At 41.3% G+C, this 17440-nt stretch overlaps 1 protein-coding gene across 1 annotated transcript in view; it reads right to left on the bottom strand.

Annotated features, from left to right (window-relative positions):
* The window catches only part of GNA14 (G protein subunit alpha 14), a 138463-nt gene extending 121265 nt beyond the window's left edge, over positions 1-17198 (bottom strand). The window contains exon 1 of the mRNA XM_006273771.4: positions 16899-17198. Within this exon, the coding sequence (XP_006273833.2) occupies positions 16899-17019 (121 nt within the window). The 5' untranslated portion in view covers positions 17020-17198. The remainder of the gene's footprint in view (positions 1-16898) is intronic.
* Positions 17199-17440: the final 242 nt, after the last annotated feature.

Genomic DNA, 17440 nt, shown 5'->3' on the forward strand with positions numbered 1-17440 from the left:
AGTCACCCATCCATCTTAAGGTGGTCCTCTGTGCAACCAAGAATATAAGATTCATTCAGGAGAGAAAGAAAAAGAGAGTCAAGCTAACTCTGGTAGCCCAGTGATGAAGGCATACCCTGAGATTTCAGTGTCAAAAACATCCTCACCTGTTGTGGTCTTTCTGAATTCTTTTTAACAGAAGAGTTACTCTATTGTTTTTCCGTAGTAAAAGAGTGAAAGCAAGAGCCAGCATTTTTTTAAGGAATAACTTGGGTCTAAAAAGATTGAGAACCACTGGATTAAACTATATCTTGGCCAACATCATTCTAGTCAACATTATGTTATGAATGTAGAAGGATAAGAGTAAAAGGAAATATGAAAAACATATATAGAAAGAAGTGAGCTCACTAAGCACCACTACCTATTTCATCCTTTCTTTTTTTTGAAAGGACATGTAGAGGTACTGCTGCAGCAAGGCTAACAAAAAAAGATGGTCACGCATCCCTTAAATTTGGAACCTCTGAAATATAAAATGGTACTGTTAATGTACACGTCCTCATATTTAACATTTCTAAAAACATAAGTTTATAAAATCTAGCATAATGGGAAATAGTTCCCTTTTTTCTGAAGCCAACAAAAATGTTTTTCTCTCTGGCAAAAAAATGAGCTCCTGAAGTGTGTGAAATCCAAAAACTGCAACACAGGGAATTGAATGGAAAAGAAACTGATGGATTTTTAGTATCCAAGCAGAAATAAATATAAAAAAAGCTGGATTTGTAAAGTATTTAAAATATCCAACACATTACTAGTAATATAAGATATGAAACACATCTGTGCATTAAAATAATTTTTAAGCTGACAGCACCTCAGACATATTCTAACTCCTCCTTCTTATCAAATTTAAGTGCAAGTTTAACAGATGGAAATGTGGGAGTAAGCCATTTCAATATTTCTGATGCTCTAAATATAACCATCAACCTCATGATGTAATGGAAGAAGTTGGTAGAAGAAACAAGAAAATGCAAACACAAAATACAGAACTAGAATACAAGAAAATAGGCTACTGTTATATAATTTTCATCTAAATGAAATGCTGGAATTTTTAGTCTTTTTATGCAAGGAAGCCACAGACATATATTCATAACTAGCTTCTAAATGTCTCCCAAAATCCCTAGCATGGGCAATGCTCAAATTTCAAACAGGATTTGAAATTGTATCACAGGAATCTGTGGAATGGTAGGTACATAGGAAAACCTGTGTGTCAGAGAGAGACCAATTATATAGAAGTAACCCAGTAGAAAATAATATCCACTCAGTGAGTTTCAATTTGTAAACGCTCAGATAATATAAGGGAAACCCTTTGGGGGCTGGATACAGGGGGAAGAAGGAAGGCAGACCCACCCCCCTGCACCCGTTTCCCCCCAAACTGCTGGGCTCTCATAAAAAAGAGAGAGCTTATAGTTTTAATAGCTACTTCCAGATAAAAAAGGCAAAGTAGATAAATATTTATCTATATTTTACACAAAGTCTATAGAGATACGAATAGTTGTGTATCAAGATTTGTAGTTACACACATTTATGGGCTAAGACCAAGCATAAGAAGTTTCATCATGAAAAGCATGGTTTTGAGAACATTACTAAACAGCTAACATTTTTGCCGGCGTATATACTACACACATAAAAGTAGTGCACTGTAATGATATCCTACATTTTATTAAAATTAGTTTTACATACTACAATAGAATGCAACATACCACACTCATGTCAAATGCTAATACATGCCATCATCAACTTTTAAACATAATTATATAAAGGAGAAATTCAGGAAGGAAGAGGAGTCAATAAGATCTAAGGTTTTCTCTGTATTTTTTTCCACGTACTAAAACAGTGAGATCAAAGTCTTTTTTTTTTTTAAGTCCCTTAAACTGAAGGCTGATAGATCAGTTTACTGACTGCTGAAAACAAGAAAGTAATTCAGAGAAAGGAATGCCTGGACTATTGTTTATTGTTCTTATATTGGTTACTTTAAGACTTCTGGAATGTTTATTGGACTATGTTTTGGTTTACACTAAAGGTAATTTTTTAGTGATGAGTGGCAATTGACCTCCATGATTCATTAATATTTTTCAGCTGAAAATAAAACATATTGCACAGCAGCCTAAAAAGAAAAGTGCTTCCATAAAACTTTCATGTTTATAATCACTCACGCTATACAACAGTTTTTTACAGGTTCCTCTTTTATCATTACTTCTGCAAACAAATATAGAAATTATTCTCAGGACCTTTGTTAAGAAACGTTTTTATATAGGTTCACGTAATTATTTAATTTGGTATAATTGACTTGTAATACAAACTAGTAGAAAGATCACAAGTAAGTGGAAGTCAAAGATTATTCTTTACTGGTGGGGGGAGGGGATCAATAAACCCAATGCCTATCCTTAAAATGTGTTTATAAGTGTTACAGCTTTTACGCCAAGTTTAAATTAAATAGCTAAACAAATTGAAATGAAGGAAAGCAGTACACAAATACATTAAAGCAAACTAACACCAGAGGGAAATTAAAGATACCAATAGGTAGAATAATATACTATATATCCTGCATGCAAAAAAATACATCCACATCCTTTGGAAAACAAATTCCAAATTACTGCTGATCTATTTTTTCATTCTTGCAAATTAAGCTGACATGTAGATGAATATCCATGTTAGAGAGAGAAATAATTAAACACAGGAAATTTACAAAGCTAGGAAATGGCATATTGAATGTTAAATGTTGCCAACTGTTTGTCTTTGTTGAGACATTACCATCAGAGCAATCCTTGAGGCAACAATCTATTTTTATAATAAAATAAGACACTGTTTGACCTGTTTTCCATAGGGACAAATCACTAGTCCTGAAATTTATTTTCAAATACAACATATTCTAAGCGAACAAGAGAGAAAACACAGATTATCCGGAGATATTTGCTTCCTCAAACTTCAGTCAAATAAGCTCCCAGTACAATATTTCAGTTTAAATGTGCCATATTTTAAACTGACATGCTGTTTGGTAGGCATCTGTTTGCTTCAATTCACCATCTGGTCAACTCTGATTTTAAGAAAATATTAATCTTCTTCTTATGTGATTCACATATTCAAGGGGAACCCAACATGATGACATCACCATTTATTAGACTTTAAAAGTGCATGAACTAGTTAGTAATTTTCTGTCGGCATATTTGATAAAGTAAACAGCCTACTCAAAGAGACCGGCAAGCCTCAATCACCGACTTGAAGCTCAGAAAATATAATAGCTACATTAATTATAGTTAGAGGTTTCATTAGGACAATCACCTTTATCCAAATCCTTGAAACATGAAAACAAGTTAAGTAAAAAAAAGTTACCAGCATTTTTGTCACTTCAATGCTGTTAATAATACATCCCTAAAAACAAATAAAACAAGGCAAGAGAGCTCCAACTTCATCCAATTTAGCCCACCAGATAACATTTTTATGATGACCTCATACTGTCTTCTGTCAATGTACCTAGCTTTCACAACCTTTTCACTTGGAAGGTCATTCCGCTTCAACAGTGGTAAAGTCACAATGAACATCCCCTGCTATAAACCGTGTTAGATAGAGCTCAGGTATACATTACTGGGGGGGTTTTGATTGCTGGTAGAAATAGAAAGTGAGTTTGCACACCAGGCTACATTTAAGCAAGCTTTTCTGTCAAGAGTTTGACCCAAGTTTCAAAAGTGGACCCAAAATACTTCAGAACCAGTTTAGCCACCCTGCGTTCAAATCAGCTTTTTGCTCAGTGTTCATTTGCTCCCTCTATTAAGAGAAATATATATACACATAAGAGCAACATTCCTGAAGACGGTGGGGCTAGGGACAGACATTACATACAAACTGGTTTAAGTGATCAGAAACTGGTTTAAACCTGTAACAGAACAGATGTTTAGTGTACATAGACCAGTTTGAAAATAGCTGAAACCAGTTTAAGATAAACCTGGTTGAATGTGGTATCAGACTTAATTGATTTGGCTCAAACCGGTTTATGCAATGTCTATCCCAGACCTCTTGTTGGTTTAAGATAAGTCAGACACCCCCAGCATCCTAGTATGCTCTCTGGCCTGGGCAGGGTTCTCTGCTCCACTGCAGGGCTGGCCCCTCCTATCTGCTCCCTGGCAGGAGCTCGGCACAGATTTACAGGCACAAAGCAACTGCTTGGCTTCTCCCTGCTAAGCAGGGATTATTCTCCCCTCCCCTCTGCCTTACACAGACACTTCAGCATTAGACAGCAGATCACACACTGGCTACAGTCCATGCTGTGGCAGAGGACAGAGGCAGACAGGCTTTTTGGAGCTAATCAACAGATAGCTTAATGTCCTTCCTTGGAAGAGCTGTTTAAGAAGAGCTCCATTAGTTAATGGAGAGAGGCTTTGTTTTCTTAATGAGTTGATAAATACTGAGTTAGGGGTGATAAACATTCCCTGGGAGCAGCTCAGGAGGGGCGGGAGAGGGGAATAATCAGAGCATCCTGCTGGGTCCTGGCCACGACCCCCTCAGCTCAGCCCTGTGAAAGCAAAGGGAGTTCTGCTCTAGTGCCCCCCAGCTTCTAGCCTATGCCACTTCTGGCATGTCCCTGCATTTCTGGGATGTCTGTCTGGGTTACAGACTGATTTAGCCTAGCCAAGTTAGACTAACCTGCAAAGATTGAATCAATTCAGGCTCAGGCTTTTTGAATGTCTGTCCGTAGCCTAGAGGACATGCGGATAACTTAAAAAAAAATCTGTCCCCTAAGATTTGTTTGGGGGCAGCAAAGATATTTCCACCTTTACTCTCTTCCACTGTTGGTATGAAGTGTGTGAAATAAACATACCAAAAAAAATAGTTTGAACACAAGTTTAATAATCTTACTCTTTCATATCCCTAGTAATTACATTTCCTCATGTCCTTTGTCTTTTAAAAGACCAAGAACCAGAGTTACTTAATCTATTGGGCATCTCAATGTACTTAGGCACCTAAGTGTGATTCTATTTCACCCTGTTCAAGCCCCTGAAAATCCATTAAGGCACCTACTTTTATAAACACACCATCATCTCACCCTCAAGGCTTGAGCTGCAAAAAACAGCAAGGATGAGCTACCCACCATCTTTATTAATGATTTTTCAGGAACTGGTGCGGGGTGGAATAGAATTGCATTTAGGTGCCCTAATCCAATTATGTGTCTAATAGAGGAAACAGAGTCCGGCCCTTGCATAGTCATTATGCTATGCATCACTCACAATTATTAGTAGGGCTGTGTGAAATTTCACTGTGTGTTTCATTTCAAAGCTGTTTTGACGTGTTTCGAGCTCAAAACAGTGAAATCAAAATGACACAAAAAACATCAAAACAGCTTTGAAATGAAATAAGGGTACTTGAAACATTTTGAAAGTTTTGAAACATTTTGAGTTTTGAAGCAGCCCGGTGGTGGGAAGCAGGGGAGAGCCAGGGCTGCGCTCAGAGCAGCTCCACAGTCCCATGTAGCTCAGCCCAACAGGGAGTGCAGCCCTGGCTCTCTCTGCCTCCTGCTACTGGGCTGCACTCCGTGGGGCTGGCAGAGCCAATTTGAGCACAGTACCAGCTTTGCCCACCTCCCGCCGTGGGGCTATGCTCCGAGCGGTTCCGCAGCACCATGGACCTCAGCCCAGTGGTGGGAGATGAAGCGCAGCCCAGGCTCTGCAGAGCCACTTGGAGCTCATCCCAGTAGCAGGAGGCAGGCAGAGCCGGCGCCGCGCTTAGCCTCCCACCAACAGCCTGAACTCCATTGGGCTGCAGAGCGCAGCCCGGCAACAGGAGGCAGGCAGAACCAGGGCTGTACTCCGCTGCCCGCTGCTGGGCTGAGCTCTGTGGAGCCCGGTACTGGGTGCGGGCTGCGCCCAGTGCCAGTCCCAGGCAGCAGCAGCAGCCTCCTGTTATCCAGTGCAGATCCAGGGGCCCACACCTCCAGGAGGAGTCCAGCACAGCCCTGAAGCCCTCCCAGGTGTACAGGGCCCCAGATCTGCACCCAGATGACAGGAGGCTGCTGCTCCTGCTGCCTGGAGCCAGTGATAGCATCTGTCTTCCCTGGCACTGGGTGTGGGCTGCACCGGTCCCAGACACAAGCAGCAGCCTCCTGTCATCTGGCGCAGAGCTGGGGGTCCGCACCCCCAGGAGGAGTCCAGCACAGACCCACAACCTGTGGGTGTGAGCCCCCAGACCTGTATGCCAGATGACAGGAGGCTGCTGCTGCGAGCAAATTTTGCTTTCAAGACTTTGAGGTGCAGTTCCTGAGAAACCTCTACACCTATCTCCTTGAAATGTGGCAGGCTTCATGCCCTCAGAAGGGGCTAATATCCCTGCAGTGTGCATCCAAATCAGGCAAAAAATAACAACGTTTTAGGCATTTTCATGATTCCCATTATAGCCTATGGGTGAAACGTCAAAATGAGTCGAAACAGCGAAAATGTTTTGACTAAACAAAATGGGACAGTGCTTCGAAACAAAACAACAAAACTAAATACTGTCCCTTTGAAATGGTGAAACAGACGTCTAAATGAAATGATGGTGTTTCGTACAGCCCTAATTATTAGTCTCACTGTCAAATAAAACTATAGCACTTCTATAGCTTCAGAGTCCACACTGGTATTTTACATTGATATTTAACTTGCAGTGTTGTGAAGAAAGTCTAGATGAAGGTGGAGGAAAGAAAAAAAAAAACAGGCATATCTTTTATTAAAATAGTCACAGAAAAATCAGGTTACTTTTCCACAGAAAGAGAATAGGGATGCCACTAAAGTTCAATGAGACACAAAGAACTGCAGAATGAACAACAATAATAAAGTATTTCCCTACAGGAAAATGAACATGATGCAATTTACTCTTTTGTTAGAAAGATTCAATCCTGAGATACCATATTGTCAACATTAGTCGTCGGCCCACTGCAAAGCAAAAAAAACCCAACAATTTATTCTCAGCTTCCACACACAAGGACAGTATTAAAAATAACTCAAGAAGCAAAAATATATTGTTCCTTTCCACCCTCATCTCCCCCCTCCCCAAAATATCATTTTTGTTATAGCTTACAATATTTAGTAAATGCTGTTTTGCTTAACTGGTAAAACTGATTCTTTTTCTTTTTTTGCTATGGCAATATATTCCAGAAACATGCTTTCCCCTGATGTGAGGGATGAATTGCAAAGAGCAAAATGCAGAATTAAGTGCCATGGTTAGCTCCAGCAAACTTAATCTCCATACATATTCAAATTTGGGTTTTTTTCCCCAAGACATCTAAACAAAAACAGGTCAGCAGAGCTGTATGAAATGTTTTCAGCTAATCATATCTTCACCAAAAAAAAAAACGGGGGGGGGGGGGGGTTCAGGGACAGCTAAAACTATCTGCAAATTCAGATTGGATTCCCTAAATAGATTCAGCCAAAACCAAGTTGTAAAAATACTTTGGAAATGTTGAAAGCAACTGTTTTAGTTTTAAAGTATCTGTAACAAAACTCAAGGAAACAAAGAACTAGAGTAACAAAATTGATGAGGGAGATGGTGTTACCATATATGCCATTAGCTCAAAAGCACACTGGCTAGGAAACAGGAAGAATCAGGTTCAAATAACCTGCTTTATCTTAATGGAATTTGACACTAATCTCTCTCCTTCCAGGAAAATGATCTAACCACCTACATAGATTAGTGACCTATACATGCTATATGGGACACTCTAAGGTAGATTGCGCTTAATCTCGCCTGTTGATTCTGTTCTACTCTGTATTAAATATTTTGAGTATTCATCAAGTCAGAGAGAAAGACAGAGAAGGAGGATATAGACAGATGTAATAATTGGATCAATATCAAAAGGGAACCAATATAAGCAGTTGAGGTATGTCTGCATGCTCTTTTTCTAGAAGTGTAGTTAAACCATTGCAACTTTCCAGTTCAGGCTCTATTTAGCTACTTTTTATCACTACAGAATTATAATAGCTGATGGCCACTCCCAAGCAGCAGATACCCTCCCCTTTTAAAGCAACTGAAGAGTACATCTGTCTTGAGCCAGACAGAATGAGACTCTCTAGGTGGGAGGCTAGGGCACTCATGAGAGAGGTGAGAGTCTATTCAAATTCCTGCTCTCAGTTATGCACAAAAATGGATTTATAAGATACCCCACCTCTTTCTCAAAAACCTAATCGCACAAACACTCAATGTCTCTCTACCTCTCTGCACCCTAACCCCTCAGCAAATAGCCCAAACTAAGTAACCATCAGCAACATTAAGTCTGAAATTTCATCTCCTTCATTTGCATCCCCATAACCAAAAAATGTTGTTTGGAATCATATAAAACTTTTAGCTTGCTCTAAAATGAAAAAGAAAACCATTTCAGTAATAAAAATTCCATTCAAAACAAATAAAGAAAAAAATTGAACTACCATAATTACTCAAATATAAGATGAGGTATTGTTCCCCAGTTAGCATAGGGAAAAACACATCTTGACTTACAATCGTGTACAAGGAAAACACATCCATCATTGTATACCACTAAACTGCTGTCAAAAGCAGCATGTGATCAGTAATGGAAACCATCTATGAAGTTAATTAGATGCAGCCAAAACTGAGCATGACAATAAAACACATGGCCCATGTACCGCAAAGCTAGGTTAAAGCGGCCCATCTGAATAAAAGAGATGATAGTGCCCATTGCACACAGTCCTTCCTCCTCAGTTCCAACTCTTTTTCAAGTCATGGTGAGCCACTACATCAAATATATTTCAACTTCCTCTTCATTCCCACAGCTGAGATTTGCTTTTCTTTTCCATTTCCAATCATTCCTATTTCTTCACCAGCCTTAAATATCTGGCAAACATCACCAAATGGGACCCCAAACAGTTCACCCAGAATCCTTCTGTTACCCTCTCTCTCAGGCTGTTGCATACGATCAGTGTGGCCCCACACTCCATGAGGTGAAGCCAGACCAGGCTGCCCTGTTCCTCATATGCATATACATTTTTGGAGGATCCCAATACTCACGATAGGAACATCTGGTTCTAGTGATGAGTGGAGAGCTAATTGGCACATGGATCCATGGTATCTGGAGTATACACAGATACAGAGCAGTGCTGACCTGTGGGGTCACCATGCCTTGAAATACTCTGGATGCTGCTGGGGCCCAGCCCAATGAACTATATGCTGAATCATGAGCCTTTTGGCTTTGGACTAATATCATGCATAGGTTGTAATATATATAAGTAGGTATAGAAATGCTACTTAAAAGTGTGTTTACGGAGCACCTGGGCTAAAAGTTGCAGCAGTTTCACAAAAGGCAAAATGTATCAATTCTGGATGAACTAGGTCTATGGGCACCTGTAGTAATTTAATGCAAATTAGTACATGTATGTTTACTTCTAGGTCAGTGTTTTCAAATTTGCTCCATAATTCCATGTGCTCATGATGAGCAGGGTCTGACAGTAAGGAAGGGGGAAAGGGCTGGAGGGGCAAGAAGTTAGGGAGCCAGAGGGAAATCGGGCCCCCAGATTTATTTTCCCTGCTGTAGCAGTGGGAGAAGGACAAATTCAAGGCAAACCTCCAATAGTTAGATTCTATCCCTGGAAAATGATAATAAATGTATATATTTTCTGTATATAGAATCTAATTATTGGCGGGGACATCTTATATTCAGGGTCATCCTATACTCAAGTCGACACTGCAACCGAATGTATTTTGTTCAGTGGACAACTGAAATACCATTTATTTGCACAGCCTTCCAAATTACGTTAGATGGAGAAGTGATGGCTTTGCAATACAGACCCTAATTCTACAGAGATTAGACTGGCACAGTTAATCAGCTGACCACCATTCATTTGTTATTCACAAATACACCGGCCACCTGTGAGTTAACAGTTCGATGACATTAACAATCCTCTAAGACTCTAATTCTCTTTTAATAATTATTTTAAGCTTAATGTTCTTGCATGTTATTTCAATAATCACACAGCGATGTTGTTTTCTTCGCTGTAGTGTCTGAGTACCCCTTTATCACTAGTTCTTTACATTCAAAACACCATGAAGGTATAAAAGTGCTGATGTTTCAGACACCAAGTAACTAAGAACAAGTATATTTAGGTGCCTAAACCCCCATTCTTTTCAATGAATTTCATTTAACTTATTTCACTTAACTTATTTAGAGCCAGATATACAGCTATTAAGTGGATTGCTCAATGTAATGCAAAAAGTAGGTAGCAGAGGATTGAATTAGATAGATCTAGATATCCCAAATCCCATGATAATTCCCTAATCACTACATATTATTCCTCAATACTATACCTATAGTCTTTACATAACTAGAGTTGATTGCTTCATGCCCTGTCACTGTAAATATTTTATATTTTTTAAATGTACTTAAATAGTTATCACTGGATGGCCAATTTGGTCAGGCTTCATCAAGCCAGTATACACCTGAAAAAGTTTTTAGAAGTAACAACTTAATTATTTTAAACAGAAAAGGATTTCTTACCATCTCTGTCTTTAATGTTTTCAAAGAGTATTAATAACAGACAGAACTAGCAAAGACTGCAGTAATAGTAATAGAAGAAAAAACAATTAGAACAGAAGACAGCATTAGTTTCTGGTTGACACAACTCTAATTAAAGCTGCTATGGAAATAAGAACCTGGAAGACAACACTGTGACTAACAACTGAGAAAACTTTTCTGTTTCTAGATGCTGCAGCTGTAAATCCAGAGTGAATAATAAATGAGAACTATATTGTTTGTATCAGTATCCCACATGTATGCAGGATCCACTTACGTACTCTTCTTTGGTGCTTTGTATTAATGAAACACTGGCCTGCTCTTTGCAAGCTCAGCGAGATATAAACAGCCACATGCATCATTAGGCTAACACCTGGAGATGTCTGCCACAACAAATATTGCATGTTTCTCACAGGTGACTATGATTTTCAGATGGTCTGCAATTAGACAGCAACAGGATTTGTAACGTATTTTCCATTACAGTCATGTTACCAAGTTTTAATATTCTAAATGTTCAGCACTATTTGGGCACAGAATAAAATAGTCATTTTCCCCCTATCACAATCCCTGAAGCCGCAGCAAGTTAATGTTTCCATTAATGTGTTCTAGAATGGAGGAGACAAGCAATTTTTACTCCCAAGGAAAAGTTTGGCATCATATTTAAGGGAAAGAACATATCCAAACAGGCTATCAAGCCAGTGCTACACAAGTGACATAAGCCCTTAGGACCATTTCTGTCTGAGTTTATCTGACCCTTGGTAACTTGTAAAGAAACCTAAAGGGAAGCCCCAGGTCCAATATTTTACTTTACATACTTTTCCTGAGAGCAGGATATGAGGCATCATTAAAACATGAGAAGACTAAGCCCTCAGTCAAAAAACATATTTTAATATTAGCAAGCTCTGAAGTTACTGCCCAATGGCAATTCATTCTTTTTTGTGTTAATTTTTACTCCTTTTTATAGCCTGCCAGAAATTCTCCTATAGAAATCAAAGAGATAACTTAGATAATCAAAAAGATTAAGCACAGTATTCTAGATTCACAGTAGCCTACCTCCTTAATCCTTTGAAAAAAAAGATACTTCCCATTTCCTACCCTTGGTCTATGAAATATAAAACCAGGGGGTTGGAAGGGACTTCCTGGGTCATCATTCCTACTCCCACCCAGAGAAGAGAACACCTTGCACAGTCTTTTATCACTTCATGAGGCTTTCCACAGGCACATAGTTCAATCAAAACTAGGTCTTTTCCCAGGCCACAACACAACCAGCTAATATGGCTTTTAATATGTTAGCCTGCACATAACTGAGCAGTAAAAGGGCTTTTTCCATTAACTGTGTTAAAAGATGTGTTAGCTCAGCTGAGTTATCTTAATTGAAACACACCATTTTTTACCTCTCCAGACTGAGGCCTTGAGAGAAAAAAAAAGACATACCAACAAGCTCCTATCAGTGACCGACATGGCCCATTTGCACTAAAATGCAAATGACTGTATAACTCACCTGTCTAAGGAAGCACTGAAAACTAAGATAACAGCATCAACATACAGTAAAAGCTCTGTACCGGGAATGGGGGATGTCGGTTAATCAAATATTCCAGTTAATCAAATGTGCACCGTCTGGTGCACTCCCCGGCATCAGTGTGCCGGGGGACGGGGGGGGTGCCCTGCACAGGCTGCTTTGTTCCGCACAGGCTGCTTTGCCCTGGGCCGTGTGCTGAAGAAGTGGCAAAAAAAACCTCTGCTTGCGGCGGCAAAACCTGGAAGTAGTATTTCCGGTTTCATTTTTGCCACGTCCCTCGGATGCCGGTTAATAGAGTTTTTCGGCTAATAAAGTGCCGGTTAACATAGCTTTTGCTGTATATCTTTTTTTTTTTTTCCTTTCTTACAAAATAAAAAGGGTATGGGAAGGAAAGACAGGCTCAATTTACACCAGAGAGTAGAAAGAATAGCCTGATGTTTCAACTTGAGTAGGTAGCCCCAGAAAAGGATGCTGGAGAGATGCCCTTGTTGATTTCATTGGATTTGTCATAAGTCATTGATACTGGTTTTATAGATTTACAGCAGTTTTCCTCCTTCACAGAGAACCAGCAAAGAATGGTACGGAACTCTAAAAATTAAAAAAAAATACACGTATATTGCATAGGTAGGAGAGAGGGGAGGGAGGCACAATATTTAGCAGCACTCCTGGAAGCCCTAGGGAAGTGGTACCAGAAACTTTGAAGCACAGGGATGATACCACAGAGATCAGTCTTGCCAGTCTTCCTACTTAATGTCACCTGCATGTGGATGATGATTATTCTGTTCATTTTTTCAATGAGCCACGTTTTGCCTTTGCTATGCTTTCTGCATGCCAACGTGAGGACTAGGATCCCTTGCCGCTTCCAGATGTATCAATACCAACTTGACTCATATCGACTTGCCATCATTACTTTTGTGTGTATTGTGGATCACACAGGGTCCCAATATCTTGTTACTTATACAAAGCCTACCACATAACACCCACTCTCTCTGGCTCTGCAAGAAGCTGTGATGTTTCCTCTGATATGTGAGCCTCACCAGTTACTTTGGCCTTTCCTCTGGCAGGGAGGAATGCATAATGCATAAAACCTATGCTGACTTCCTCTGTTGGTTACTATTCAGCTCTTGGTCCATTTCAACATACTTTCATAAACAACGTTATCTTCATTGTTTGACAAAAGGTTTGTGTATTTCTTTCACACTGGCAAACACAAATAGGAATCAATTCTTTTCTTGAAGCTTTTTATCCTCATCTAGGTTAACAAGAAAATGCAGTAATAAAAATAATGCTTAGGGTCATATTTTTCAAGAGTACACAATAGTCATGAAGAAGGGGGAAACAAGATTCGCTGAAAGTTCAGCATCTAGCAGTTCCCACTATGAACAGTTTCAAAAATCTGGCCACCTATTCAAGTTTCTAAACAGAAACTATTTGGTGCCAAGTTATTCTTTGGCTTAGTTAGTACAACAATAGAAACAGTGTAAAGTCTTTCAAGAACATTTAAAGTACACTATTTTTTTGTAAATGAAGTTAACCAAAAAATCTAAAATATTGTGATACACCCCTTAAACTATATGATTTCTTGTTTCATAAATTTAAAAAGGAACAGGTGACAATAAAATTCTGCACATACACAAATGTTATGGTTTAAAAGCAAAGACCATGATTTAAAGTAACACAGTTATTATTGCTCCTGCCTCCATCAGAAACAGGTGCACAAAGAAACATTCAGTTGTTTGAATCATGCACAAGACAGATTTGGTTGTCATTACAGTCTTTCATAACAAAAAGAACATGTTTTATAGTTATATTTTCATGCTGAAGCCAATACTATCATTCAAATGTTTAAAGTTTTTCATGCATATAAGGATTTTGCAGTATGTAGCCCTATATAGTTATGCCCTATATAGTACTTCTCAGGTCAAAATCTGGCTAGAAAGTTTGGTTTTATTTAAAAAGTAGTTTTACAAAAAAAGTGAAGGTGAATAGCAATGCTTTCATACTTGTTTATTTTCCATTTCAAACAGTTTGCTTTTTTTAAAAGAAAATGCATACAAAAACGTTTCCAGTTTACACATTGCCATATTATCTTTGTATCTGATACCATGGAAGTTAGATGGGTTAAAAACAGTGAAAATAATCAACTTCTAATGTTCAAGCTAAATAATTGTAGTATCGTCTGATACATTTAATTTTAAAAGCTGTTTCATAATCTTCATCAGATGGCATTGGCAAGATAGATATGGTTGTCTTTAGCATGTGACTCTCCAAGTGCGTCACTCCCTCTTACATATACCACAAAACCTCAAGACGTTACTTTTTTGTTGGTAACCTGTTTGCATACCTTATTCAATTACTGACAAAACAGCTTGCTTGGTTCAACAAGAAGTTTAGTTGTTACAGGAGTGACCCAAGATTTCTTTATTTGTGTAAAAATGAAGTAACATCTCCCAGGTGGCAAACCTGCCACCTCACAATCAGCTACAAGCCAGACTCATTCAGTTGTTTTGTCAGTTTTATATTTGATGAACAATTTTTTTTTTTAAATAAAGATTTAAAACTTCCCTTTAAATTCTCAGCACAAAAGCCTACAACAAATTGCAGAGAGGCTTGCAACCGTCAATACCTTGTCTACATTAGTACTCCTACCGATACTGATGCCAGTGGAGCTGCATTGCTTGTAATACAGTGACGGCAAATTTTACAAAAGGGTTGTGTAGACCACTGATTCTCCACCAGGGTGCTGGCAAAAGGGAACGATGAGTAAAAGCAACACTCAGACCTGTCTTTCAGTTCTGGAGCAGCTACACATGTGGCAGCAGCAGTATGCCTGATCTATCACTTATGCCATTTCCCCTGCGACTGCAACAGTGGCTGGACCAATATGTACTTGTAATGATTAAAACAACCATACAGTCATAAAATGGCTGATAACAGATTCATGGCAAGTGTCACTACACTTCTGTCTCAGGTTGCTGGGGCTTTGACTCTAAATAACCCAAAACAAGTCCCCCTTGGGGATCATCATAAATAGCCACTAATGGACCATACATTATATAAGAAAGAGCAAGCAAGACAGAAAGCGTGTGCTAGCAGCTGTTGGTACTTTAAACATTGTTACAGACTTATTCCTAGTACTGGACAGGTTTAGATGTACTTGGACACATAAATGGCTACACTGAGAAAAGTAAAGCTAGCTCCAGGAATAAGCCCAGACCAAACAGCATCGTGACAGCTGCTCCAGAAGGAGCAAGTTGCATTCAGTTTCTATTGGAAAAATTGGGAGGCAATTACCATTCATCCTTCCAGGGTTAAATGAGTCTTCAGTGGGGCAAATGTGCCCCTCCGATGGAAAGATTATGTCACTTGCTCCTAGTTTTTATTTAAATCGGGACAGCTTGAGTGTCTACAGATTGGCCCATTCATACATTTGGGGTAACCAAAATATCAGGCTTCTCCATGTGAACAGAAAACAAACAGTGATCTAATGCTATTTAGGTTAGCCTACACATCTGCTTCTTTCCCAGCCCTGAAAGAGGCCCCTTTGTGTCTGAAAGCTCCTCCAACATCTCCCTCGCCCACACGGTTCTCCAATAAAAGATCCGCCAAGCAAAACCTGGCCTCTGGCACCTTCCCCTGGGCTACGACACCCCCAAGCTACCAGCACTGCCGTTCTCAAGATCCCTCAAACATGAACATGGCCTCTGGCATGTTTCCCTGGGCTATGACAACACTCCTGAAGCTACTGCAATAGCCCCCAAGCAAGAACCAGGCCTCTGGTACATTCCTCTCCAACAGCCCCCAAAGCTACTAACACTGCCATTTTCACTGCTATGTCTCCGGGTCAGTGCCAAGGCAAGCAGCGAAGGAGCTGCCCTGCCTTCAAGCCCTGGGGTTCAGGGAACAACGATGCGGCTCAAGGACACCCTAGGGCAGTGCTTCCCAACCTTTTCCTCAGCATGGCCCCTCACTCCCAACCCACAGCCCCGCCACCCCATCCATGATGTTGTGGTCCCGACCCACAATTTAGGAATTGCTGCCCTAGGGGCTGCTCTAGGCCGGGGGTCAGGCAGGAGACAGCCAGTGCCTGGGCGGGGTGGGGTGTCTGTCAGCAGGTTCAAGACAAGCCACTGGGAAAAAGCTGGACGTGGGCTCCTGATTTCCAAGTCCTTCTTCCTTTCTTTACACTGTCAAAGGTTGTGAGCCACAAATCCGACCCTCTAAAGAGTTTGAATTTCTTCCAAAAAAAAAGAAGAAAAAAGTCTTTAAAAACAAACAAGAAAAAGAGTTTCTTCCAAAAAAAGAGAGAAATTTTCTACCTCTGGGGACTTTTTACCATCTGTCATTTTCCCTGAGCCTGAGGAAGGGCACACATGCTTGAAAGCTCCCATGCAGAAAAAAGATCTCTTTTGTTAGACCAAAGATTTTTGGCAAAAAATCTTGTTGCTCTAATAAAAGATAGCACCTTTGTCCACCAGCCCCAATTGCTTTTTTCCTCCAGGCCCAGACGGCTACAACCTGCAGAAATGACCATCTATATCTCTATCTATATATAGAGAAATTGCAATTTCTTAGTGGGTCTAATAAAAGGTGCCCTCTCTGAACCGAGTACTAGAGTTCTGCGTTGCAAAGAAAAAAAAGAAAATTCAAAGAAGAAAAACTAAAAATGCAAGGATGGGGCTGGGATTCTGGGGCAAAAAGAAGCCTTTTGGGGTTTCCTCACTGAGCAGAGGCTGTGCAGCGAGGGGGGCCCGCGCAGGAGCTGTGCACGAGGGGCCCCCTGAGCTCAGCCCGGGGCCGGGGCCGGGGCCGGGGCCGGGGCCGTGGCCGAGGCCGGGCGGGCTCCCCGGGGCGCCCCGCACTCACCCAGCAGCAGCAGCTTGAGCTCCCGGCGCGCGTCGCGCTTGTCCCGCCGCAGCTGCCGCTCGATCTCGGCGCTGATGCGCTGCGACTCCTTCTCCTCGGGCGACAGGCAGCAGGCGGCCATGGCCGGCCGGGCTCCCGCGCCCACCCTTGGGCAGCGCAGGGGGGCAGCTGGGCGCCCTCCGGCCGCCTGCGGGGCTCAGCCCGGCGGGGGACGGCCGGCTGGCGGAGGCGGGGCCAGCGGCGCCTCTTTGCACAGGCAAAAAAGCAACCTGTGAGGAAGGGAGGGGTGGGGACCCCCGCCCGCCTCCCGGCACGGTGATGCTGCGAGGGTGGCGCCGTCCGCAGCCGCCACGCACCCCCCCTCGTGCCCCTACCAGAGCGGGGCGGGCGCTGGGGCCGGCGTCCTGCTGCCCTCGGAGCCTCGCGGGTCCGCCCCGCGCCTCGGCAGGCGCCCCGGGTTGCTGCCGGCATCGTGGTGGGGCGAGGAGTGCAGCCAGGCTGCTTGGACGGGCCGCCCCGCCGCCCCTGTGCCCGCTCGCACA

This window comes from Alligator mississippiensis, chromosome 3, assembly GCF_030867095.1.
Source record: "Alligator mississippiensis isolate rAllMis1 chromosome 3, rAllMis1, whole genome shotgun sequence".
Lineage (NCBI taxonomy): Eukaryota > Metazoa > Chordata > Crocodylia > Alligatoridae > Alligator > Alligator mississippiensis.